The following is a 24,760-nucleotide window of genomic DNA, read 5'->3' on the forward strand; positions in this document are numbered from 1 at the left end:
GCATTTGTCATAGAGTTGTATGGACTTCAAATTAAGAGGATAATGGAATCATGTGGTGAAAATAAGAAGCATGTTTTTAACTTGAGTAGCATAAAGTGAAAGAAATAGACCTGAGTATGTATTGCATTAACATAGAGCTTACTTTAGTTTTTGAATTTGTTCATGAATGCAATAACCTTATGTAGAGAGGAGACTGTAAACAATTTATATTTCAATACGTTTCTTATTTATTGCAAACAATAATATACAAAAGGTAAGTTTATTTAAGACAGCTCTTTCCAAACTCACCTAAAGGCAAAATATCTGATTTGATAGTTTTAAGTTACAGAAATACTTTAATGTCCAACTTTTATACAGAAATAAAGAGTTTCAGCCATATTACAGAGTAATTGAATTCTGTACTACTGAATCCCTATTACACTTTTCCAATAAAACTGTTAACAAATATATATTTTTGAATGCCTGTTGTCTTTTTTAAAAAGCAATCTGTACAACCATGCCACAGCTTAATGAAAATAGAGAGAAAACTTTTAAGAGGTTTTTGTAAATGTCAGATAAAAAAAGTTACAAAAAAAGTTTTTCATTTCTCTAGTTAGCAAAAAGTAGTAGCTGAAGCAATTAGCAAATGCTGTAAACTACATTTGCAATCTGCATATTCATTTGAAAATGATCTTCCAGTCTTTTACACGTCTGATTAGCTTAATATAGTTGAGTTTATTTTTTTAACATCCACACAACTGTACAGAAAAGAACTACGTACAAGATGTAAAAAAAAAATGACTTTAATAAGAAACTTTACAAGATAAATAATGTTGGGAATTGATAATTAGAGCTCTTTCCCTCTGAGCACGAAGAGAGCAGTGGACACCCAGAGACAGGGTACAAGCTTCTCTTTCTCCACTTGCATATGAAATAACTACTGATCGGAATGCTGTCTGGTGAAACATTTTGCAGTACCAATGAGGATTTGACAAGATTTAGACTTTCATAGCTCTGGAAGTTGTTTGGCTGCACGCAGTGTGCAGCACATGTGCTGTACTCAGAGGGTTAAAACACTTCCTGTTTTCTTTAATGCGCAAGTTCTCATGCAGGAAGCTGGATGTCAGCTGCAGATTCACTACCTAATGCTTGAACGATGCAGTTTTCTGCGTAGGAATGCTCAGAAACTCAATCCACCTCAATGGCTATTTCATTTCATAAGACAACATATGGCACCTTGTGTGGGGAAGCCTGGTGAAACTATCAGTGCCTCTACAGGTTACAGACAATGCCATCCTGCTTTAAAACTGATATCAAACATTCATCTATTCCTTCCTTTTACGATTCTGGCATTAATCTGCTTTTTATTTCCAACAAGAATTGCAGAAACCCTTCTTTTTCCAAAAGGACACTAAATAGAATGAAAAAAGATACTATTTCATACAAAAATAGGTTTTTATGGCAATAGCAAATGCAATCTGTTAAGTATTCTACCAAAAGTGGTTTGGCATTTGATCTGTCAAAATAAGAGCATTTATTCTCTAAAATATGTATAAATCCCCACACTGCAAATGGCAATGACTCATACACAGTACATACTAAATTCAAAAAAATTAAAGAAAATTCTCCTCACAGAGGATTTCAATACTACGAAATAATAAGTCCAAACACAGGAAATGACCAAACCAGCTGACTTGGTTGCTCAGACTTTGTTCATTCAATGACTTGCTTTAATTTGTCAGTCATGGAATGTTTGAACATTTAAAAAAATCAGTCACCAGTACTGAATGGACACAGCAAAGCACTTTGTGGTAGGACACTTCGGCCACTTCTCACAGCAGTTCATATGAGTGCAGAGAGCACCTCTGTGTGATTCTTATCAATCTCCTTTATGTACTTAAGTCTAGATCAGAAGGTCATTAAGGTCTAGTTAGCTGTGTGTAGACTGGTTGCTCCCAGTGCTGTGGACTGTGGGTTTGGGGAATGGATGGGACTCCTGTGGTGTCAGCAATGGGTGTATACATGGGGCGTTGGGATGGACTCATGTAGGCGAAGGTGGAGTACAGGCCTGTGGTCTGCCCTGCAGCATGGCTGTAATAGGAATTGGTGCTCTGGTGGTCTGAATACTCATATTGGGTGCGAGGAATGGATGGATAAGATGAACTGTAGTGTTGCATATTGAAGGAGCCGTAGTTGATCTGTTGTGGCGAATGTTGCTGCTCATTGTAGTGGCTGGGGCTCAGCTGCTCTGTCTTGATGTGTGTCCTCTGCTGCTGTCCCTGCTCACTGGCGAGGCTGGTCATTGAATGCTGCTTGGACAACCAAGGGTGGGCCGCCTGGGTGACCGAAGTGCTGCTAATCCCGTAGCTGCCAGTGTAGGTGGCCTGAGCATTCTGTGCATGGCCATTGTGGGTGACTGGAACTCCCGGATGCCCGTTCGGTGGGAGGTATTGGTCAAACTCGTTGACATCAAAAGTCTCTATGTTGGACATGACTTCGCTGCTGAGTTCCCCAATATCCACATTGCTGAAATCAATGTGAGGCTGTCTCCCTCCTTCCTGAAGGGGGCGCCCTTCACGTTTCAGATCAGGTTTACCAGGCTGAACCTCTGTCTTGGGAGTGGTGGGAGGTGTTGGAGGTCCTTGAGATTGCCCTGAATGCCAGAAGTGGGGGCGGGCAAAGGGAGGGAGAGAGAGAGAGAAAGAAAGCAGAAATAATTTGATTAATCTGAGCTGCAGCAGCCACGAATGACAACCTCTTAAAATCAAAACCACATTTGGAGCAAGTGTTTTATTTTTGTTAGAAGACAAGTTGTCAATTGTTTCAATGATTTCAAGAAAAGCTCAACGCTCCCTTTACCCTACCTCCCACTCCCAATTTAACTCAAGGTATCCCCAGTCTCTCTCCCACATTTACCTGAGTGTTCTCCGGGGGAATGGACGTCGCTCAGGCTAGAGGCTGAGTGCGGGGAGTCCGCCTGCAGGGCTTTGAACAGGGCGTTGGGCGTGATATGGGTTTGCTCGGCCCCCTCCTCGCTTTCTCCTTGCCCGTTCTTCACCGACTTCCTCCGCCTGGGCTGATATTTGTAGTCAGGATGGTCCTTTTTGTGTTGCACTCTCAGACGCTCCGCTTCTTCCACAAAAGGGCGCTTTTCGCCCTCGTTCAGCAGTCTAAAGTGAAAGCAAGAAAATTGACTTTTTCCCCCTAAAATATATAAAAAAGAGCCATCTTCCACCATCCAGCTCCCCAACTCCAAAGAACCTGAATTAAATAATTTAAAAATAATAAAATAGATTCCACCCCAATAAAGGGAAATGGCACCAACCAACTTTAAATCACTGAATAGCAAAAAAAAAATCCGAATTTAGAAAACTGTGCCGCGCACACCATTGGGCAGAGGCGGATCCCAGGTTTGTCAGGACATCGCTTCGGTCCAGATGCAATGGGGAAGGGGGGGGGGGGGGTGGGTGGGGGTGGTAATGAACATAATTCGCTCTCATCAATTGTCTAAGTCCCCATCCCAAACCCAGCGCGCCAAAGGTAGGTTCGACCGCGACAAATTGAGGAGTGATTTGCTTTGCAGCAGCACCCTCCCCCTTCCCTACCTCCTCCGAGAGCCTGTCCCGAATCCACCACCTCAGGGCACACCCCCCCCCCGGATGCCTAACCCGCCGCCTCCCTGCAGATGACTGCATTTTGCAGCTCGCTCACTCTCCACCGCCCTGAAATGAAGTCTGTCACTCTCGCCTCCACGCATGACTCTGTCCTTAAGACACAATCCAAATGAAATCCCTCCGACGCGGGCAGACGCCAGGAGAGTTTGCAATCCAAAATTAAGTTGCCTCGCTGCATCCACTATCCTCCCACACTACCTGAAATAAGGTTTGTGTTTTATTGCAGCAGCAATTTTAAAAAAAAAAGTGTTTTTTTTTAAAAAGTGACCACGCTCCAGTAGAATCCGCCAGCGGGATAAACTTCCTCTAGGTCGGATGTGCCAAAGGGAGCGGGCTTACCTCCAGAGTTTGCCGAGGGTTTTGCTGAGCTCGGCGTTGTGCAGATGGGGGTATTGGTCGGCGAGTTTCCTCCGCGCCGCTTGAGCCCACACCATGAAGGCGTTCATGGGTCTTTTGACATGAGGTTTGTTCTTGGATGAGCCATTGACACGGACGGGCATGGGCACCAAGGTCCAGTCGTATCCTTTCAACACCTGGGTCACCGCCTCCCGGATACACGCCGGGAACTTGTCGTCCTCGTCCTTCTTGGAATCTAGGCTCTGGGCGCAGAGATCGACCGGGCTTTTCTCACCAGGTTTACTGTTCTCAGCGTCCGAGCCAGCCCCGGATACGCACGGGGAATCGGAGGATTCCTCTGACATGGTCGGGCTGGGCACGTCGGAGAGAGTCTTCTCGTGTTCTTCTGTCATTTTCAGGAAGGGATTGAGGAGATTCATGCAAGAAGAGTTGGGCGGCTGCGCTAGCAAGGAAATAAAATGGTCGAGGAGAACTTGCTCAGTCTCTCTCTCTCTCTCTCTATGTGTGCGCGGAGAAAGTTTCTACTGCGCTCGGAGTTGTAACCAAGTAAGTCTGTTACTGAAACTAGGGCTGTCTTCTGAGTATATTTGACTTGCTAAATAGAGGGGCACACACTCGCATTCGCCAATCGCAATAAACCGCCTAGTGATTTCCATCCGTGCAATTGGTTCAAAGTTTAAGGGGAGGGGTTAAAGGGCGGAGCTGTACCCCTCCCCAGAAAAAAAGAAATCTCTGCTCAGCTGGGAAACCGATGATTGATCAAACCTCAGCTCCATCCACCTCCCCCCCACCACCTCTTTTAACGTGATGTAACTAGATAAAGCGACAGATACCGGTAGATTTAGCAACAGTCTCATTTTGGCTGTTTTTGTTGTTCTTGCCTCAATACCTTGTCTGCACATGTCGCCTGTTTAATTCGCAAGCCGTGTGTTTTGTAAACAGGAAATAGTTCGAACGATTTACTCTCCGAACGTCAGAAGGCTTGTAGTTGTTGCGATTTACTTTTCGCGAGTCCGCGCAGCTATTGTGTTCAATCACCTCTCCTGGAGGTGCATTTCAGCTGCAGTTGAGACAGATTTCTCGATTTTGCAGCCACGATGGTGTGCGTGTGTGTAAACACTGCACTCTCATTGCGAGAATGTCATCTGGCTCGATCTGATGAAATTCCACCAGTCACCATAAATCAGGGGATGCCCTTGCTCGTTATGGTAATATAGCCATTTATTGAGCTGAGTTCGCTCGGAAAGTACCAGCGTGACCATGAAATGCCAGTCAGAAGGTGTACAGTAGTTACACGGTGCGCCGCTCCTGTCCTGGGTAGGAGTTTGCAGTGAAGACTCTGAGCCAGCAGCGTGATAAGGACAGCGTGGAGAGGACAGGGTTTACCAGGAGTAAATTCCCAGTTAATAAAACACTGCTGTACATATTTCAGAGCAGAAAAAAAACAATTTTGAGTAAGCATGTCTGAACCTTAATAATAGTCAAGGCATATGAAAGATACAATAAAGCTTATTAAAATTTCAGCAGCAAGGCGCTTATACCAAGAAGGCACTAGATGAAAACATGATGTCTGCCTTTTTCTGTGCAATTATTTCAGATTTGGAAGGCATTCGCGTGTCCAGTTGACACTGTGTGAAAGTCCTGAGCTAGGTATGTAACCGTACATATGCCAACGCTGAAGGCAGAGGGGCAGTTGGAGTCGTTTTGGGGAATGTGTGGATTTGTTAAAAGTCTCCCGACTCCCAGTGAACGTTTTGGATTTCGGTCAAGTTGTCTGATCCACACGTTTTATTGTGAAGTCTTACACTGGCTGCAGTGATGAAGCCGGAGTGTGCAGTCTCAGAGTTTGTGAACAAAAAAAAGTTGCTTGAAACAACAAAAATAAACAAAGTGGTCAACCCTGTTGCATATCTGTCAGGCCCTTGAACAACACACAGGGATCGAGTTTTCTCGAGTGGGGAGCAGATTATGCTTTGTAGAAACCTGAGAGGTTCTGCTGCTGAGATGCTGGGTCTTGTGAACAATACCAGTCCTTTGGCATTTGGGGAATCCTTCCTGAGGGGTTAATTGAACAATATTCATAACTTTCTAAGCGATGAGTTGCCCGTGGTGTCACGCCGAGTGTGAGTAGGATTCTGCCGCCTTTTCCCCTAACACATTTTTGGTTTTGGGAATCTTAATACAGGGTTCTGTAAATTGCAATCAGGAATAAATGCATCTGATAGCAATGATGGTAATAACATCGTTACAAAGAGTCCCACCCTTGATGGAACATACGGAGGTATGTTTTTGACTGAAATATATAGTTATTGCAGACAGACAAAAAAAATAAATCCCGATTAACATGTCTGCTCGAACGCTACTCTTTGGGATTTTAATTGCAGTTTTCACGGAGCTAAAATAAATTAGTCCCTATAATGAGAGTTGTTAATATTCAAGACACGTTAATAATGACTTTAATTGGTCTTTTAGACATTGTGATTCAACGGTTTCTCAAGCCACATTTGCTCCATTTTCTTTCGTGACAAAAATAGCATGTTAAATGATTCAAGAAATACACAGTTTCGGAAGCTCTTGTCCTGTTGGGTTTGTTTGACAACCACCGAACTCCTAACTTTTTTTTCGTATTACTCCTCTTTTCGATTCGAGATCACTTTGAATCCAAAAATGGATAGGTGTGAACGAGTTTTTTTTTAAAAGGAACACATCATTCTGCTCTGATTGATGGCAAAAATTGCAAAATAAAATCCCGCAAATGCACTTTGCAGGCAAAATAAAAACAGAATGAATTTAGTTTCGTTCCGATAAGATCAGTTTTACAGCTGGAAGGTTTCATAAGCAATCGTAACGTATGGCTTTTATTTTTAAGGACGTGAGAAATATACTTAGTTCATTGTGACTCATTTATGGTTTTATGCCGAGCAACGCTCGCCTTTGTCGGCACGAGTTTGTGGAGTTGGCGAGTGCGGCGGGACTTGCGTCCCCTTAAATAGGCGGGCCGTGAAAAAAATCCTTAATGATCTGGTTAATGACTGCTGTTTATCTTTTGGCGAAGATAACGGCTTGTAAACAAACTCGTGAATCCAGGAGGAACTTCGGGAGGGTGTTAGTACTTCATTGCGACCAGAGGTGGCGCCATCTTCCTAAAAAAAGTTGTTCAACTTTTTCCCGGCTCATCCTTGTGGGAAATGTGTGTGTGTGTGTGTGTGTGTGTCAGCGACTGGCCGATACAGGAATCACAACAGGAGGAATTAAGGAACTCCAAGGCATGCTTCGCTCGTTTGCTAGACATTTTTATTTAACTTTTTTTTTAAAAGTGAGCCCCCTCTTATTTCGGCGTGGGGCTTTTTAATGAAGTGAAACACAAATACATTTGCCTTTTCAGAAATAACATCCCCCGGTCAATAATATTTGAAAAAAAATGTTGTTTTACCTCCAGAAGAAACATGACTTGGGGGAGATATAACTAAATAAATTCAGAGAGAAGGGGCAGTGAGAAAGTGCAATTTCTCTTGCATGGTGAATTTACATTGCGAGGGCTGTTCTGCATTAGAAACGACCATGTAATTGATAGAACCCGGTAAAATGTTAATGGCTCCAAGTGTCCGTGCGCTGTTTGCGGAATTAAGAATAATTTTAATGCAGTCTATTCGTTTTTTGTTAAGAGTTCGTTAAATCTCTAAGTTCACATCCAAACGCCCGAAATAAGTGTTCAGAGAAAACAACTGATAAAATATCGGTAAGAATCGAAGGATATAAAACAAAATCCACACTCTGAATTCTGTTTCTCCTGGCACATTTTTAAATATAAACATCACCAGCATATTCTGGCATTTTCAAACACTGAATAGTCTAAAGATAACATTCAGTTGTTACCATGCAAACACTGTTCTTGATAAATGCACGCTGCTTCGCAAAACAAAAGCAATTATTGCATTTTAAGTCAGACAAAGTCAATCGACGTTTTCTTCCATTAAAATCTGGTTAAATGACGGTTTGCAATCCTGATAAATCTCACACCTATTAAAATACAATTTTACCCGCCTGAAAACTTGTGAAATAATCACAGATAATGTTTTGGAGTGTTAAGGAGGAAAAAACTGAGATGACATGGGTTAAGAGATCAAAACGATGCTTATCCAAAATTAAATTGACCACAAAGTTAAGTGCCGGGCTATATTTTCACTATTTTATAGTTACAACGCTGTATTCCAACTCTGTTATTTCTGCAATACTTATGCCAATATTTTAAAAATTATTTTTAAAAATCATATCAAATTTCAGAAGTGCGAATTCAAGGAATATTTTGAAAACATGCATACAGAAGCGTTTCTGTTGAAGTTCTGTTTTGTCGTGAACTGCACATGTTTTTGAGGTAGGATCGAAATGATCACACCCGCCCCAAGATGAGAGGCATCCCCCTTTCGAACGGGATGCTGTCTGTTTTGAAATACTGCCAGCAATCGTGTTTTCTTTTTAATTGGATAGGAGCAGAATTTATATCAATCCAGGATGGAAAAAAAAATCCCTGGCTGGTACACTGCTTTGCATAAAAAAAAGTCAGCTCACAAGGTTGGAAAATATTCACGCTCCCGTTCTTAGTATAAACCTGAATTAACAGGAGAGAGCGATAAGACATGAACTGAATGATAAGCGCTGGTTTATCATTGCTCGATTCCCAGGCAACACGCCCTCTGATATACACAGATAGTTCACCATCTCCAGGCGTTCTGCTATCATTTAACATAAACGATATTAATGTGACATAAATAGACAGCGCATGTATGTTCTGCGCAGACAATCACTTTTAACGCCAACTTTACAAAAATCGCTGGAAATATACACTGCGCTGCAGGTATGATTCTGTCCTGCCTCCGAATGCGCGGCTGCTTGGCGATTGATACCGAAAAGGTTAAGGTTCACCTAACTGTTTAGCTTTCTAAAAAAAACCGACAGTGCAGCATTCCACACGTTTGAAACCAAGTGTGCGAATTTTGTGGCGCAGAGAATTCGCGATCAGCCGAGACAGATCACGAAGGAGTTGACTACAGTGCAGTGGCGTGGAAAAAGGCAAGGCGAGGAATTCTGGACATCATTTTTCACTCCTCTGTTCTTGACCAACAGGCCAACTTTTGACTTCCTCCCGAAGGGTCAGGTTTGTTGAAGATGGATGCAATGAAAAGGGTGGGGACAAGAAGGTGGCACAGCAATGGGATAGCGCCCATAGCTTTCTGCCCTCTCGCAAATAGTGACTGGACCAAAATAGAAACGCCGTGAAGCAGGGAAGGGAATGCAGTGCATTTGCAAACAGTAAACTAAGCGTCCAGTCTTCTCCTGTTCATTGCGACAGAGGCTGAGCTCCTCCGTGCGCATGCCTGAGCCTGGTCTTTCCTGGTGACTGGGCATCTTGGAAGCAGACTGTTTGTCTTCAATAGCGGCCGGAGATTTGACGAGTTTGTGTGTATGTTTTATGAGTCAGACACAACACAAACTTTAGACCTGTGCTTTGATGCAGAGCCGTAAACTGCGCAATACTTGCATACTGTGTGTAGGAGGAGGAATATCTTCCCAATTTGTTTCGGTACTCTTTGATTGTAGATTAAAGTTTTTTCTTAAGGTAGTCAAGAGCGACTTTTCAGTCTCGAAAACCTCAGTTAAAATCGTTTGCCCACTACACAGTTTTATGCGTGTGTTGTCGCTCAGGACATGTTCACAGCCTTCTTCTTCCCCAGTCACGTTTTCATCTTTTGCAAAGTTGCAGATGTATTGGGAAGATTTTTGTTTCAGCCCCCTCTCCGTAGTGTGCATCTTTTTTCTGTTTAGTGGCACTCGCTTCAATCAAACTTTCAGAACGTCAATTTAAAATATAACAAATTATATAATTAATAACAGGACAAGATTAAATGCTAGCATTTTATTTAATTTGGCTGCACTTTGAATTCTTGACAGGATAACATTTAGTCCAGAAATTTCAAAACAGTAGTTTTATCTTATGTCAGTGAAATGTATTTTAAGCAAGGTGAGAAGTTCTCTTGAAATACTGTCATTAAAATATTGTTTGAAAAAATCGGCTACTTCACTTGGGAAACAGTTTTAAGCAAAAAGGTAAAAGCTTGCACACAGAACAGAGCCACCTTAAACGTCATGGCAGTATCACCTTGTAGGCTCTGAAATGTGTCCAGTCACTATTAACACTCTCACAATGGATGCATTGTTGTTAGGTAAGTTTCAATCAGTAATATTGTATTAAGCTGAGAGAGAACCAAACTGAAATTCGGTTTCAGCTTAATGTCAGTCCAAAGGTCACATAATAAGAGAGAGAGAGAACATTGGAAATTAAAATAGGGAAAATTCGTCCTTTAGGAAAACAACTAGAACTAAATCAATTTCTCATTTTAATCCCCGCAGGACATACCATGCAACATGGCAGGCAGAAATAAGATGGACATTTTGTTATTGGGGGATTTTGGCGTTGACTTGCAAGTGCAGTTTGTAACGGCACTTCATAAAATTGCAATAAAGACCTGTGTATGCCCGGTGTCTTACCGGGTTTTTATCGTGTGTTGGAAGGTGCAATGTTAACCAAGCCAACCCATCAAAGTAACAATGTGCAGTGTTTACTTTTTCATATCCACACCGTGGAATCACACACAGGGAAGAAAAAGCGCAGAATAAGCAGAGCGCGAACTGTACGTCTCTGGACTTTGTTTTATTTATATCTTCCGACCTTATCATCAATAAAGTAATGTCAGGAAAAAAAAACCCTTTACCGTTCAGAGAGAAAGGGCACTCGTTACAGTTGGTGGCACTTCACGCCGCCCAAGTTTTGATTTGTTTTAACTGAGTGCTGGCTACGAATGCTACAGGCTCATCCCCTCAAAATGTTTGGGTGATTTGCTGTCAGCCTTCCTGGTCAATACAGTCATTTGAACGCCCCGCCGAGTCCCCGGAACACGTGTGGGGACAAAATGAGAGACGGTGTGAGCCGGAGAATGATACCGGTCCCCCTCTGTCATGTTAACCGGACTACATTCCATGGCATAATTAATGCCAACAAAATACGAATTCAGATTTCCAGTATTTGAATATGGTTCACCCACTTTAAAATACTCTAATGACGTTTTATCAGACTTCACTCAAAGTCGTTTTCGTGAAGCTATCCCCAATCTGGGATGTCGTCTGGTTATTTATTTAGCTTTCTAAAGTTGTGGAAATATAATTGCTGAGTGTAATATGGGCAGCGCGTGTGGCTGCAGGTACCTGAGCTAATTGAAGGCTTCTAAATTGTAATCGTTTTCAGATGTTTCAGGGCGAATTCATTTCAAAGCACGCGTCCTGTGTTTTGCAGGGGAAATTCTGTCCTTTGCTGCTTGTAACATCGTTTATTTACGTTTGTCAGCGCTCCTGCTGAAATGAGCCTGAAATACTATATGCCAACACCAGCTTAAAACGAAACAGGGACTTTTCAAAATACATACAAACCATTTTCGTTATTATTTCGGTGCCCCTGAGCCGCAAGTTTATTTACATTTTGTTTTGCTGTTTATTCATAATCTTCATTTGTTGCGCCATGAATGAATGTGTAAACTGAAACAGTGACTCCCTCTTCCTCCCTGATCTCTTTGGCCAATGGGACTGGGGTCAACGATTAAATAAAATCTTAGAAAACACGGGTGTGTATGTGTGGGGGATAGTGAGTTATTTTATGTCATTTGATAACAGAGTTTATTATTTTTCATATTCTATATGTACAAAGAACGGACGAACTGTTGGTATTCAACATCCCCCGAACTGGATACATTTTACTCTTCCATTGGCATTTTATGTCTTTGTTTCCCACTTCAATATAACGTGAAGTATGTTAGTGAGGTTCAGTGCTGTCCTGCAGCGACCACGAAGCCACTGCAAATGTAGGGGAAGCAGAGGGCACATAAAGCAGAGGGCAAAATAAAATATCTCAATAAAATGTGCTCTACTTTTGACGTCTGTCGTTTCATTTTACGATCTCGGGGGCCCCAGACTGAAAATCATTGCCGACGCAAAGTTGAGAAACTTGCAAGTGACGAGCAAATCAGAACTAACATATTCAGAGCAGAGTTTGGAAATTTCACCCCACTGTGCAATTGTGCGGTTTGTACTAAAACCTACCTCTCATCGATGAGTGGCGATCATTTCCACTTAGCGTGAGATGCACAGCGGACTTTAACTAAGCGACCGAGACAGCTGCACATTTCTCTCCTCCACCATTATCCAATGTTAAACTCCTCGCCAGGATCTAACAACATTTCGAACAAGCTAAAAAGAAAGACATAGATCCCTTACAAACCAGGACAACAAAGTGTGCAATAGAAGCTGCCAGGTGCTTTCAAACGCGTTCCTTGGTTTGCGTTTGAATCATAAATCAGGCCTGGAAATTTCAAACCTGACCAGAAAGTCCCGCCAAAACCAAACCTGAGAAGAAAGTTACATTGACTGGTCTTGGATTTCTAAATAAAAGAATGGACCCCTATAAAATCGAATAATTAGGAACAGAGAGGGGAATAAGAATCTTAAGCCTGCCGTGCATTGTGTGTGTCTACTTTATTGTATCATTGTCAGGAATTTAACCTTACGTTGGCTATTATTTGGCAATGTATTTGGGAGATCGAATAAAAGCAAGAGAGAAATTGAATCATGCCTTCTACAGGTGAGGATCCTGACCACACCCCCATGTGAGGCAGGTGGAAAGGTGGGAATTGTAACTGGTTCAAAAGGCATGACCGTTAAATTAAAAAAAAACAGAAAGACTAGCAAGAGTTTGAGGGGACTTGCTACCTCCTTATTCAGGCGTGTTTTCTGGGCTGCAATTCTCGCTGCTGGCAATATTGGTCTGTCCTTCAATGCATCAGCTCCCATCCTGGGTGAACATCGTCTTGAACTGCCAATCAGTCAAGGATCTATAGGCCAGAGACGAAAACCATCTTTGTCGAAGAGGTAGCAGACTGACCACTGTTGGTTGTACTGTTTAGATTTCAGAAGAAAATAAAGTCTTAAGATAAACGCAAGGATGTAATGGAGCTGCGACCTGTGTCACGACTTCCATTGAAATTTTCATGACTTATTCGAGAATTGCAGCACTTACGTTTAATTTACCCGTACTCGACGTTGTGAAGTAGAACCGGGTGTTAGGTACTGATGCAAAATGTGCAAGAACTGATTGGTTTCTAAGTTAACACATCATCTGATGTTCAGTATCACTGCAAGCAATAACATTTCACATTGGCTGATGGGGATTGCCGTTCGTGATCCTTTTGCCCCAGTGACCATGATGATTTTCGCTCCTTGGATCCCCAATAGACAATTGTCATTCCGAATTTTACAACAAACAACTGCTTTAAAATCTCATCCATTTTAGTTTCATTTTAGATTTCTTATAATTAATTCCTAACAATGATTATGAGGGTTGGAAATTATTTTTGAATTTGGATGGTTAGTGCCAGTATCTTGTTATCATTGGGACATAAACGACTTCATTTATAGGAATTGGGAATGTTACTTCTAAAGCATAAGTACTTTTGATTTTGAACTGAAGACACATGTTTTGGAGAAAATTGGGACCCATGTTTCAGTAACCAATGTTTTGCCAGAAATTGATTCAAGGAAGCTAAAAAAAATCTTCACCAGTGTACGCAAAATTCGTCCATAACATTATAACAGTAGATCAGATTTTTATTTTCATCACTGGATCTACAGATTGGTGAAAGGGATTGCCTAACTTTATCAATTGGAACAAAATATTGAACTTGATAATCTATACCATGATTTCATATGTAACCATCACTTTTTAATAAATTCTATTTGATATTTTAAAATTAAAAATATTTCCCATTATACAATTGTGAATTTCGTTAGAATACGAACTGAATTTGTAACTTGAAAATGACAGCTTTTGATTGCAAATATGAGAAAATTAAAGTTAGAGTTCAATCATGTATGTTGATTATTTTGAAATCACATTTCCAAACACTGGTGCAGCTTTCTGATAACATGAAAACCCATTAGATTGACTGCTGTAAAAGACAAAAAAAAAGAAACAAAAAGCTTATGGAATACTGAATTCCACATGGAACTCACATTATGAAAGTAATGTTGCTCAATTATTGCATGTGACTCCAGAGCAGAGCAAATGTTGATCCATTTCGCCAAACAGCCTTTGCTATTCTTTTTCTGAATTGGAGTCATCTGATGCATAACCACATGTGCCTTTATATATCCAGTCTGTGAGATGATCAGGAAGTCCAGTTTTTATTGTGACTTCATATATCTTGCAACTGAACCTTTGATAATGAGAGTCTGAAAGAAAAATATTTAAAATGTCAGTTTCTGACTGTCAAAACAGCTGCTTTTTTGTAAAGTTAGAAACGGTTGGATCCAATAACTTATTTAAATGCAAGCAGTGCCTTCTGTATTTCAAACTTTATTTGAACTGTACTTTGAAGAGCTGCATACACAGGGGATTGCATTTGAGCCCAACAAAGATGAGAGGATTGAATTTCTGCAGTATGATATCCTAATTAAGGAGAGGGAGTAGCCGAATGCTTATGCCTCAGGTGTTGTGAAGCAGAGATGTTTCGAAGTTACCGGCTAAACATTGTAGAATTTATATGTTAATATCTGACAACCTGTGATATCTGACTTCATTTTAATAGGATCTAGAATTTAGGACCACCAAATGGATACTGCACCTAAGGAGACCAATTGACCTGTCAGTTTTGTCCTGGAATTTTGCAAGTGTAATTTCATGAATCCCCATCTGCCCTGCAATACTTTGTATTCAGCAGCATAACCAATTGAAATCTGTAATTTAATATGCTTTCACCAGTCTCTTGTGCAGCACATTCCTGATTCTAACCACTCACTGCATAAAAAAGGTGTTTTCTTATTTCACCATTGGTTATTTTCCAGTCACCAGAGATCTGTATCCATTTACTGCTACACCAGTGGGACCAGTTTCTCTCTAACTTGATCTGTCATGATTTTGAACACCTCCATTGAAACACCTCTCAACTTTCACGAAAGAGAGCAATCTCATCCATACACAGAATAGAGCACAATACTCCAGTTGAAGTTGAATCAGTGATTTATAAATGTTCATCATAACCTTTTATGCACCTGTTTATAAAGTCCAGGATCCCATATGCATTTTAACAAGTTTCTTGATCTGTTCCATCAGCTCCAAAATTTATGTACATATACTACTAAATCCCTCTGCTCCTGAACCCAGTTTAGGATTGGATCCTTTTTATCTGTTTTGCCTTTCCTTATTCTTCTTACCACAGTGTATCGCTTCACAGATCTCTGCATTGAATTTTATCTGCCATAAGTTCACCCATTTCACCAGCCTGCTTATGTCCTTTTGAACTCAATCACTATCTCCTCCAATGAAATCTTTCAAATTTACAAATACAAATGTTTGCAATGTATCCACACTATAGATTATTATTCTACTGAGACATGGATAAGATCATTCAGGTGTTATAGATAACACTTGATCTGTGCATTCTATTAGATTGTTTTACCTCACCTGAGGAGGTCAAAGTTTAATTTTTCAGTGTTGTTTTGAATCTGTTCTATTTTCTCTATCAATTTTTACCTCTCCCAGGATTCTGGAATTAGGAGTAAAGGAACAGTGTGCTTAGATGCTGTGTAATTTATTATATTTTATTAAATGTGATAGAAATTTAAAGGCATACTTTTATGTGCTTTTGGTTGAAATGAATAATGTGAGTATAATGTGAGTTAGTGTCACAAGAGATATTAAGCGTGCACCTAATGATTTCCAAGTCACTATATATAGATAGTGAAACTTGTAAATGTAAACATTTTGATAGTAAGACAGACAATAGTTTCAAAATGATTCTCTTGAATAAGTTAATCTACAAAGGATATTACAACACGACAGCAATAAACATCAGTTATGCAACTCTTTTTGTTGAAATGATAAAATAGCAATCATGGTTATCTGAGTTCATTGAGAACTGTAAAACTGTGTGTTTCTTTTCTCGAGTGTAAGTATTACCACTGTAATATAATTACATTTCCAATCAAGTCAAATTTGAAAGATAACTTGAGGTTTCTATGCATTTACATTTAGCAAACAATACATTTCAGATTCTGCATTTTATGTTAGCATATTATTTTATACAAATTCATTTCCAAGGTAAAACAATGTTGAATCAGGACACGCTGCACTTTCATAATAGTAGCCATTAAATGATACTGGTCTGGATACATTTCTTTCTTGATAAAACAACACTGTTATATTACAAAAAAAATTTCAACACACCTCACATCTGTGTAACAATATGGTGCTTTGATTTGGTAACAAAATAGGAAAGCAGAAATGTTGAAAAGGTGAAATAAATAGAAAATACTAGAAATGCACAGCTGGTTACTCAATTAAAAGCATGTCCCTGATTGAATGACCACCTGAGTCTTTCCAGTATTTTCTTTCTCGTTGATGTTTGGAAACTGTACTTATACCTCTGAGGACCTGGAAAAATAGTCGAAGTCTGATGGCGGCAAATTACTCCACCTGTGAACTCTGGAGCAATATTTGCTGCCACTCGCTTTAGATTTCAGTGGGAAAAATCTATCCCAGGGCCAAAAAATAAAAGCCTCCAATTGAATCCAGAAATAAACTTCCTTTTATTGTAGCAAAAACAGTTTAATTCTGATTTTAAATCAACAGTTAGGCTGTAAACCAGATCCCAGGCCATTGGGGAATGATCAGCTCTTAAAGTGTCAGAATTAGCAATTGATGGAGTTGCAAGTTTCCAGGCTTTTTTTTTTAAAAAAAGACTTCGCTCAGATACAATCCACCATATTTTTCCAAGCATTATATCGGAATACATGCCAGAGAAGTTTGCAGTTTTCACATTTGTGAACTAAGTCTATATATATACATAATATATACTGTATACTTATATGTCACAATCAACTATTAATGTAATTATACAATGAATTCTATTTGTCTGACAATCACAAAAACACCTCAACCTTCTTCCAAAAGCTGCTTTTTTTGCACTAGTTGGTGATTCAAAGGAAATGCCTGGAAAACCGAAATGTTCTGAGATTGGTTTCCGACCGGAGACTGAAATCTGTCCTGTTCAGTAATTAAGAAGATATTTATTTCAATTGTCATTGTCTGCATCTTTCCTGAAAGTATAACGTAGTGAGAAAAGGTCAGAGGAATATGTAACATTGATTGGAAGATACCAGATGGCTTTTAATAATTACTTCAAGAAAATGTTTGATATGCAAACTAAGGGATTAATTTCATACTGTTCACAATTAAGAATCCATAGCATTCTTTCATGTGTAAGGAACCTGAGACAAAATCACTGACATATTCCTTCATTACAACATTGGCCTATGTCCAAAGCTAAATTTTGCTTCAGTTTCCACTTGCTAATTATTTTTGGGTGGACTTGGATCATTTCCTGAATTCTATCTGCGTAGCTTTTATGTATCATTATAGGAGCATCATAGAAAATCAATATTAACATTAGCACTGATTTTCTGGTTTATAGATATTTGAACATCGCGCACACTCCAAATTACGACCATATAGACTTGGTGGGAGACACCTGGGAAGCTATAATGGGTAATTCCTGTGCTCCCTTGGAGCGGCTGAGAAGTTATTTGGCTCTGAGTTAGATTCAGTGACTTCAAACAGTCCTGAGTTACTTATCTGGGTAGTTACCCAGGAAATGGAAGGCATCCTCTTATCACTGAACTCCCTCCTCAACTCCTAACCTGACCACCTAGGCTCCCCTGATCCTATGAGTACCCACCAGCACCAAACCTCCACCCAGCTCTTCCCCTCCCCCCTACCCCAGCAGTCCCCTTGACAACCTGAGCTGACATTATTACCTGTGCACCTGCCATCCTATCCAACTACTTCACTCGTCTCACCCCTTTACACGTGCATGCTAAACCCTTATCCATTTATCTCACCCACTCACAAACCTACTTATTCATCCAGTCACTCATAGACTCACAGGAACACACTGAAAAATATTAGAAAAAGTAATGATGCACCTGAAGTAGAAAGTATGTTGAATATAACATTTCAAGCAGTCATTTTAAAATTAAGTGCCCAGTTATTGGTGAGGAGTGCTTCTAATCAGCACTTGGGATGGCTTGAGTGAAACTTCATAACTGGTGAAGTTTTATTCAATTGGTACAATTGAAAGAGATCTAGCAACAGCAATACCAACATTATAAGTTTTTAGAAATACTTATCGAAGTTGGTTTTCTAAATTAATTACTCTTTTGAAAACCTACTTCTGAGAGCTTCCAGTGTTGGAATCACAATCATGGTTTTTAAAGGTGCCTCTTTGAATAGTTGACAAGGATCAAATATTCCATTGCTTTGATTAGATCAGTAAATGTGCTCTATCAGGAATGTTCATGTTAATTAATGGAGTGTATGTTCATGATTTTTGACCCCCCAGCTTGTGCGCGGAGAAGTTACGTACTTTATATTGTACTAATCTTCTTCTTTGTTATACCAGCTGCAGGTTTCTATCTCTTGCGACCCCCTTTGTTTGCTTTAGCCTACATTTCTACAGTTGGGCTGTGTGTGAATTGATTTTTTTTGGTTAGTTTGAGGGCTGGGAATTGGTGTTTACTGTTTCTCTTTACTCTGATCCATGGGAACTTGTGAATGATTTGGAAGGAAGGACCTGAGTTCAAATTGAAGGGCAAGCATTTCTCACAATGACAGGGCAATGAGGAAAGCATTTTCTCATGGCTCCTGTTGGTGGTGGTGTGCAGAGGAAATTAGGAAAAATAATTAACATCCTAATACGATTCTCTTTCTTCCTTTGAAGTGTGCAAACGAACTTTTGAGTTAGCAACTTGAAATGTTCCCAGCAGAGCATGAGCTCCAAGGTATGGATGTTTCTATTTCTGAGGTACAATTGGTGCAAGCATTCTTATGTTTTAATTGTCATCTCCAGTAGAAATGTTGGGCGTGAAGTTTCATCATAGTTGATGTTAAATATGTCTATCAGCAGGGCAGAAGTTTACAATAGATAGGTGGGTTATGGAAGGGGGAGTAATGTGGCAGCGTAATTCTAATTGTGCAAAAATATGATTTCCATTTATGAACTATGGAGCAGAATTGTTTGCTGGTTCCCCATTATATTGCAGAGTTACTTCCAGAAGTAGTTCTATACTCATAGGGCTTTTGCCTCGCCGCAGTAAATAATCCTGCATGATTACACATATATGAGGTGCATTAAGGACATGATAAGATACTTGTATTAGTCCTTCTTTTCAATATTGTAGGCCAGTTTAGTGAGAAAGGAGATAACAAGTTAAAAATAAAGCCATGGCAACTTTTTGAAATTAAACCCTTTCATTTCTCTTCCCATCACTGTTCACATGGTAGTTTTGTTTATGTTCAGTATGTCCAAAGTGTCTCTTGATATTTTCCATAATGAGGTAAGCAGATCCTATTGTGCAAGAGCAAAATTACTGTGATTCAAATATTGGAGATCATGGGAGGTATTTGATTAGTAAGTTTCAGAGCAGCTATATATCCTGCCTTTATCTTCCATGTTACAATGATATACATACATATGATTGCAAAGACAGTACAGAAGTAGGCAATTGGACCCAACCATGCTAATGTTTATTCTCCACATGAAACTCCTCCCAGGTTCTTTCACCAACAGCTATCATTCTGTATTCCCTTCTCCTGCACATGCTTGTCTAGTTCCCCCTTAACTGCATCTATACTATTCTCTTAGACTCCTGCTTGTGGCACTAAATTCCACATTCTGAGTACTCTTTGGGTAAAAATGTCTCTTCTGAATTTAATATTGGATTTCTTATATCGGTGACCTCTATTCATAGTCAAGAGTCTGATTCTGGAAGGGCTTATGCCTGAAACGTCAATTCTCCAACTCCTCGGATGCTGCCTGACCTGCTGTGTTTTTCCAGCACCACACTCTCGATTCTGATCTCCAGCATCTGCAGTGCTCACTTTTTCCAAGGCCTCTAATCATTATATTGTCCTGTAATAGGAAATAATCTCTGTCTATCCACACTACAATCATCATTTTAAGTTCCAAATGCCTCTTTTAGGTCACCCCTCAACCTTTCTTCAAGGGAAAATAGACCCAGTTAGCTAATCCTTTCCTGACATGTATATCTATATGTTTTTGCGAACATTATTTAATCTTCTCTGCAACATAGACTGGAGAGCAGCAAATGTGACTCCACTGTTTGCGAAAGGAAGTAGACAAAAGATGGGTAACTATAGGCCTGTTAGCTTAACTTCTGCAGTGGAGAAAATGCTTGAATATGTAATCAAGCAAGAAATAGTGGGACGTAGAGTCATAGAGATGTCTCGCACAGAAACAGATCCTTTGGTCCAACTCATCCTTGCCAAGCGGATATCCTAAACTAATCTAGTCCCATTTGCCAGCACTTGGTCCAAATCCTTCTAAATCCTTCCTATTCACATACCCATACAGATGTATTTTGAATGTTGGAATTGTACCAGCCTCCACCATTTCCTCTGGCAGCTCATTCCATGCATTGACCACACTCTGCATGAAAAAGTTGCCTGTTAGGTCCCTTTGAAGTTTTTCCCCTCTCACCCTAAACCAATGTCCTCTAGTTCTGGATTCCCCACCCCTGGGAAAAGACCTTGTCTATACACCCTATCCATGCCCCTCATCATTTTATAAACCTCCCAGCCCCAGCATATTCAGCCTCTTCCTACAGCTCAGACTCTCCAAACTTGGCAACATCCTTGTAAATCTTTTTTGAATTCTTTCAAGTTTCACAACATCCTTCCCAAAGGAGGGAGACCAGAATTGTACACAATATTCCAAAGTCTTACAATTGTCCTGTATAGCTGCAACATGACCTCCCAACTCCTATAATCGATGCTCTGACCAATAAAGGAAAGCACACCAAATCCTTCACTATCCTGTCTATCTGTGACTCCACTTTCAAGGAACTATGAACCTGCACTCCCAGGTCTCTTTGTTCAGCAATTCACACGAGGACCTTACGATTAAGTGTATAAGTCCTGCCCTGATTTGCCTTTCCAAAATGCAGCACCTCACATTTATCTAAATTAACTCCATCTGTCACTCCTCGGCCCATTGGCTCATTTGATCATGATCCCGTTGTACCCGAGGTAACCTTCTTCACTGTGCACTACATCTCCAATGTTGGTATCAACTGCAAACTTATACCTCTTATGCTAACTATACCTCTTATGTTCACACCCAAATCATTTACATAAATCATGAAAAGCAGTGCACCCAGCGCCGATCCTTGTGGCATACTACTGGTCACAGGCCCACAGTCTGAAAGGCAACCCTCCACTGCCACCCTTTGTGTTCTACCTTCGAGAACATCCAGAGAGAAATGATCCCATCAGGCAGACACAGCATGGGTTCATGAAAGGCAGGTCATGTTTGACTAATTTACTGGTATTATTTGAGGACATTATGAGCACAATGAACAACAGGGAACCAGTGGATTTCCAGAAGGCATTCAACAAGGTACCACATAAAAGCTTGCTGCATAAGAAAAAGGTGTGTGGTGTTACAGATAATGCATTATCATGGATAGAAGATTAGCTAACTAACAGAAAGCAAAGAGTGGGGATAAATGGGTGTTTTTCTAGTTGGTGATCAGTGGCCACTGGTGTGCCTCAGGGATCAGTGTTAGGACCGCAATTGTTCACTATTTACGCAAGTGATTTAGAGTTGGGGACCAAATGTAGTGTTTTAAAGTTCATAGGTGACATTAAAATGAGTGGTAGAGCAAAGTGTGCAGTGGACATTCAAAGTCTACAGAGGGATGGGGAGGCACAGAGGCCCAATGGTTAGCACTGCTCCCTCAAAGCACCAGGGATCTGGGTTTGATCCTAGCCCTGGGTGGCCATCTCTGTGGGGTTTGCACATTCTCCCTGTGTCTGTGTGGGTTTCCTCCAGGTGCTCTGGTTTCCTCCCACAGTTCAAAAGTGTTCAGGTTAGATAGATTAGACATGTTAAATTGTCCATTCCATCCAGGGATGTGCAGGCGAAGTGGATTAGCCATGGGATACGCAGGGATAATGCAGTGGGGTGGATCTGGGTGGGATGTTCTTTGAAGGATTGGTGTGGACTTGATTGGCTGAATAGCCTGTTTCCACACCATAGGAATTCTATGATACTTATTGCAGAGGAAATCAGCCTACAGTAAAGCCGACAGAGTCAAGTGGAATGGTGGCCTGCATTTGACTGCTTCCTCCCTATATGAGGAGAGGAACCAAGCCCCTGGACAGGTATTGGAGACTGCTCCTGACGTATTGGAGCCTCCTAACTGAAGACTGTCTCCCTTGATTTGGAATTGGCAAAATATTATAAACAATACATATGCTTGGTACCATGAATTGTTGAATGGTGTGGCAATTTCTTATCTTGGTAGACCCTAATAAAGTAATTAAACATTTTTATCTCTAAGTTGTGGTTCATTCAATGGTCAAGTTTGGCTGTCATTACCCTGGCTATCTGACTCTTGCCACCATAGCTGTGTTACTCCCCTTGAGGGGTTGTTTCCTTATGCCCAACAAAACCTCCCTCCATTGATAGACTTCCTGAAAAAAACACTTGCATAGTTCTATGTCTGACCCTAGATGCTTTGGGCTATTCAATAGACCAGATTGATATTCCAAAGAAATAAGTTATGTTGCCAAAAACATTTTTTGTGTAGTTACCCTTTTGAGGACACTAATTCTACTTGTCCACACCAAATTCCCAATGTCTAGCACACTAATGCCAAAAGCTTGGCATTATGATGATAATTTGCAGGGTCTGTCTGTTTCCTGACATTCCGCCAAGTCCATCTTTGGGAGTTTGCCTGAGTGAAATTTCTAGACTTATGCATCTGGGAAAACAAGTAACAGGAGTTTCAAATATGCCCCACAATAATTGTTTTTATAATTTTTTTAATAGAACAATTTCTGAGATGAAGATTAGTCTCTTTCAATTGTTGTGTTTTCTATGAAAATAATTTCCATCACAAATTAAATCAAAAGACCCTTTCCCTTTAGAAGCCGAAACTCATATGATTTTGGCTATGCTCTCAAAGCTAAAACACTGAAATGTTAAGGAACATTGTTTTCAACTGAGCAACTTAAAGCTGATGATCGTTCCTGTTTCAATTGAAGGAGGATGAATTCCTGCAGAATTGGATTAAAGTCTTGAGTCAAAGCTATAGATTTTATGGATGGCTGAATTTTCCATGTCTTGTTCATAAATTTAGAAATTGAGAAGTCCTCAGGGTAGACATGAAAGGCTAATCTGACATTACAGTCTTAATATTCTTAAGTCTGAATCCTTCATCAAAAAAAAGTCCCATAAAAAATACAGATGGGATTTAGATTCCACAAGAAAAGAATCCTCTTTGCAGTCCTCATGGCACAAGTCTAATTGTTTTTACAATTCTATCCCAATTACCTTTCCGGGAGTAGGTTTCCTGAGCTATATCTGGAATGGCCTGAAACCAAAAGAGAAAGTGCTGGAAAATCTCAGCAGGTCTGGCAACATCTGTGAGGAGAGAAAAGAGCTGATGTTTTGAGTCTAACTGACCCTTTGTCAAAGCTTTGTATAATTCAAATGTTTGAAACTCCAACATTAATAACTGCCTTTGCAAGTGATGTTCAACAATAATAACTGTGAGGTAACAGGGATAGAATCATACAGGGTCTTGAATGATGTAGGCTTTGGTGAGAAATGTACCAGAATCTCTCAAGACATTTGGGCAGGTCTACCTTGCTGTTGTGAACGATTTGCTATATCTTTTACTAAAGTTTTAGGTATCAAGGTGAGTTCCAATATGGGAATGGTGAGTTGTCTATTAGAGGAATTATAACTTGTTAATGAATTTAGCGAGTGCACTACTTGCCTCATTAATGTGCAACTTTCTAATATACCACCCATTGTGAACAAACTGGACACTGAGAGTTCTCAACACAGAAGTCAGAGTGGCAACTTTGGCTCACAGCTTGCTCTAAAGGGCCTCCATGTTGGACACTGGGCACCAACATCTCGAGCATGCTCCATGGGTACCAGCCATGTGCACCCCACGATGTCCACATATGTTGACATGCAACGTGTGCAGGCTTCTAAAAACCCTCATGGCACATATTTGATCCACCTACTAGATGCTACATCTACATCTATCATTATAATGATGCAGCCAGGACACTTTGCGTTCAGGGATACACACCCATTCATGGCCTCCACTTGATTGCATTCCTAATCTGTTTGCCTGCTCTTCTAGTAGTCACTCACTCTATGCCTATCTGATCTTCACAGCAGCCTTGCTTTGCTCTTTTGCAATTTGCCCTTCAGCCAGAGTTACCAGTGTTACAGTACAGTTGTACTGCCTTGCAATTTAGCACAGACAGTTTTTCATAGTTGTCAGGAGTCCACAGTCTATTTCATTGTGTTAAAGTACTCAAGTTGATGCCATCAGTGAGAAGGAAGATGTCCACTGTCCTCTGTTCATTTGCAAGTGTTTCAAAAAGTTCATTCATGGGTAATGGGCATTGCTGGCCAGGTTGGCACGTATTGCCATCACTAATTGCCCGGGGGAGGGTTGAGAGTTAAATACATTGCTGCGGTCATGGTAGGCCAGACTGGGTAAGAATGACAGATTTCCTTCCAGGAAGGACATTAGTGAACCAGGTG

The 24,760-nt window shown here is 40.5% G+C and overlaps 1 protein-coding gene and 1 long non-coding RNA gene across 2 annotated transcripts in view; one reads left to right on the plus strand and one right to left on the minus strand.

The window, feature by feature from the left end:
• Positions 1-203: 203 nt before the first annotated feature.
• On the minus strand, positions 204-4,429 carry sox9a (SRY-box transcription factor 9a). Its single transcript, XM_043714888.2, has 3 exons — positions 3,993-4,429; positions 2,896-3,149; positions 204-2,632 (listed from the first exon to the last, which is right to left on the minus strand). The coding sequence occupies exons 1-3, from the start codon at positions 4,427-4,429 to the stop codon at positions 1,899-1,901; spliced, it is 1,425 nt and encodes a 474-aa protein (XP_043570823.1). The 3' UTR covers positions 204-1,898.
• A 17-nt stretch (positions 4,430-4,446) lies between these two features.
• The window catches only part of LOC148145327 (uncharacterized), a 283,805-nt gene continuing 263,491 nt past the window's right edge, over positions 4,447-24,760 (plus strand). The window contains exon 1 of the long non-coding RNA XR_015761423.1: positions 4,447-4,556. This is a non-coding gene — a long non-coding RNA (uncharacterized LOC148145327). The remainder of the gene's footprint in view (positions 4,557-24,760) is intronic.

This window comes from Chiloscyllium plagiosum, unplaced genomic scaffold (genome assembly GCF_037043375.1).
Source record: "Chiloscyllium plagiosum isolate Xiang-an unplaced genomic scaffold, Cpla_swu_hap1 HiC_scaffold_25, whole genome shotgun sequence".
Lineage (NCBI taxonomy): Eukaryota > Metazoa > Chordata > Chondrichthyes > Orectolobiformes > Hemiscylliidae > Chiloscyllium > Chiloscyllium plagiosum.

Bases quoted from the DNA above. Each gene is read 5' to 3' on its own strand.
- sox9a (XM_043714888.2), bottom strand. From the start codon at position 4,429: ATGAATCTCCTCAATCCCTTCCTGAAAATGACAGAAGAACACGAGAAG. The intron at 3,150-3,992 runs GTAAGCCCGCTC...CTTTCACTTTAG, and splicing joins ACCCTCGGCAAACTCTGGAG to ACTGCTGAACGAGGGCGAAA. The intron at 2,633-2,895 runs GTAAATGTGGGA...TCTGGCATTCAG, and splicing joins TTCCCCCGGAGAACACTCAG to GGCAATCTCAAGGACCTCCA.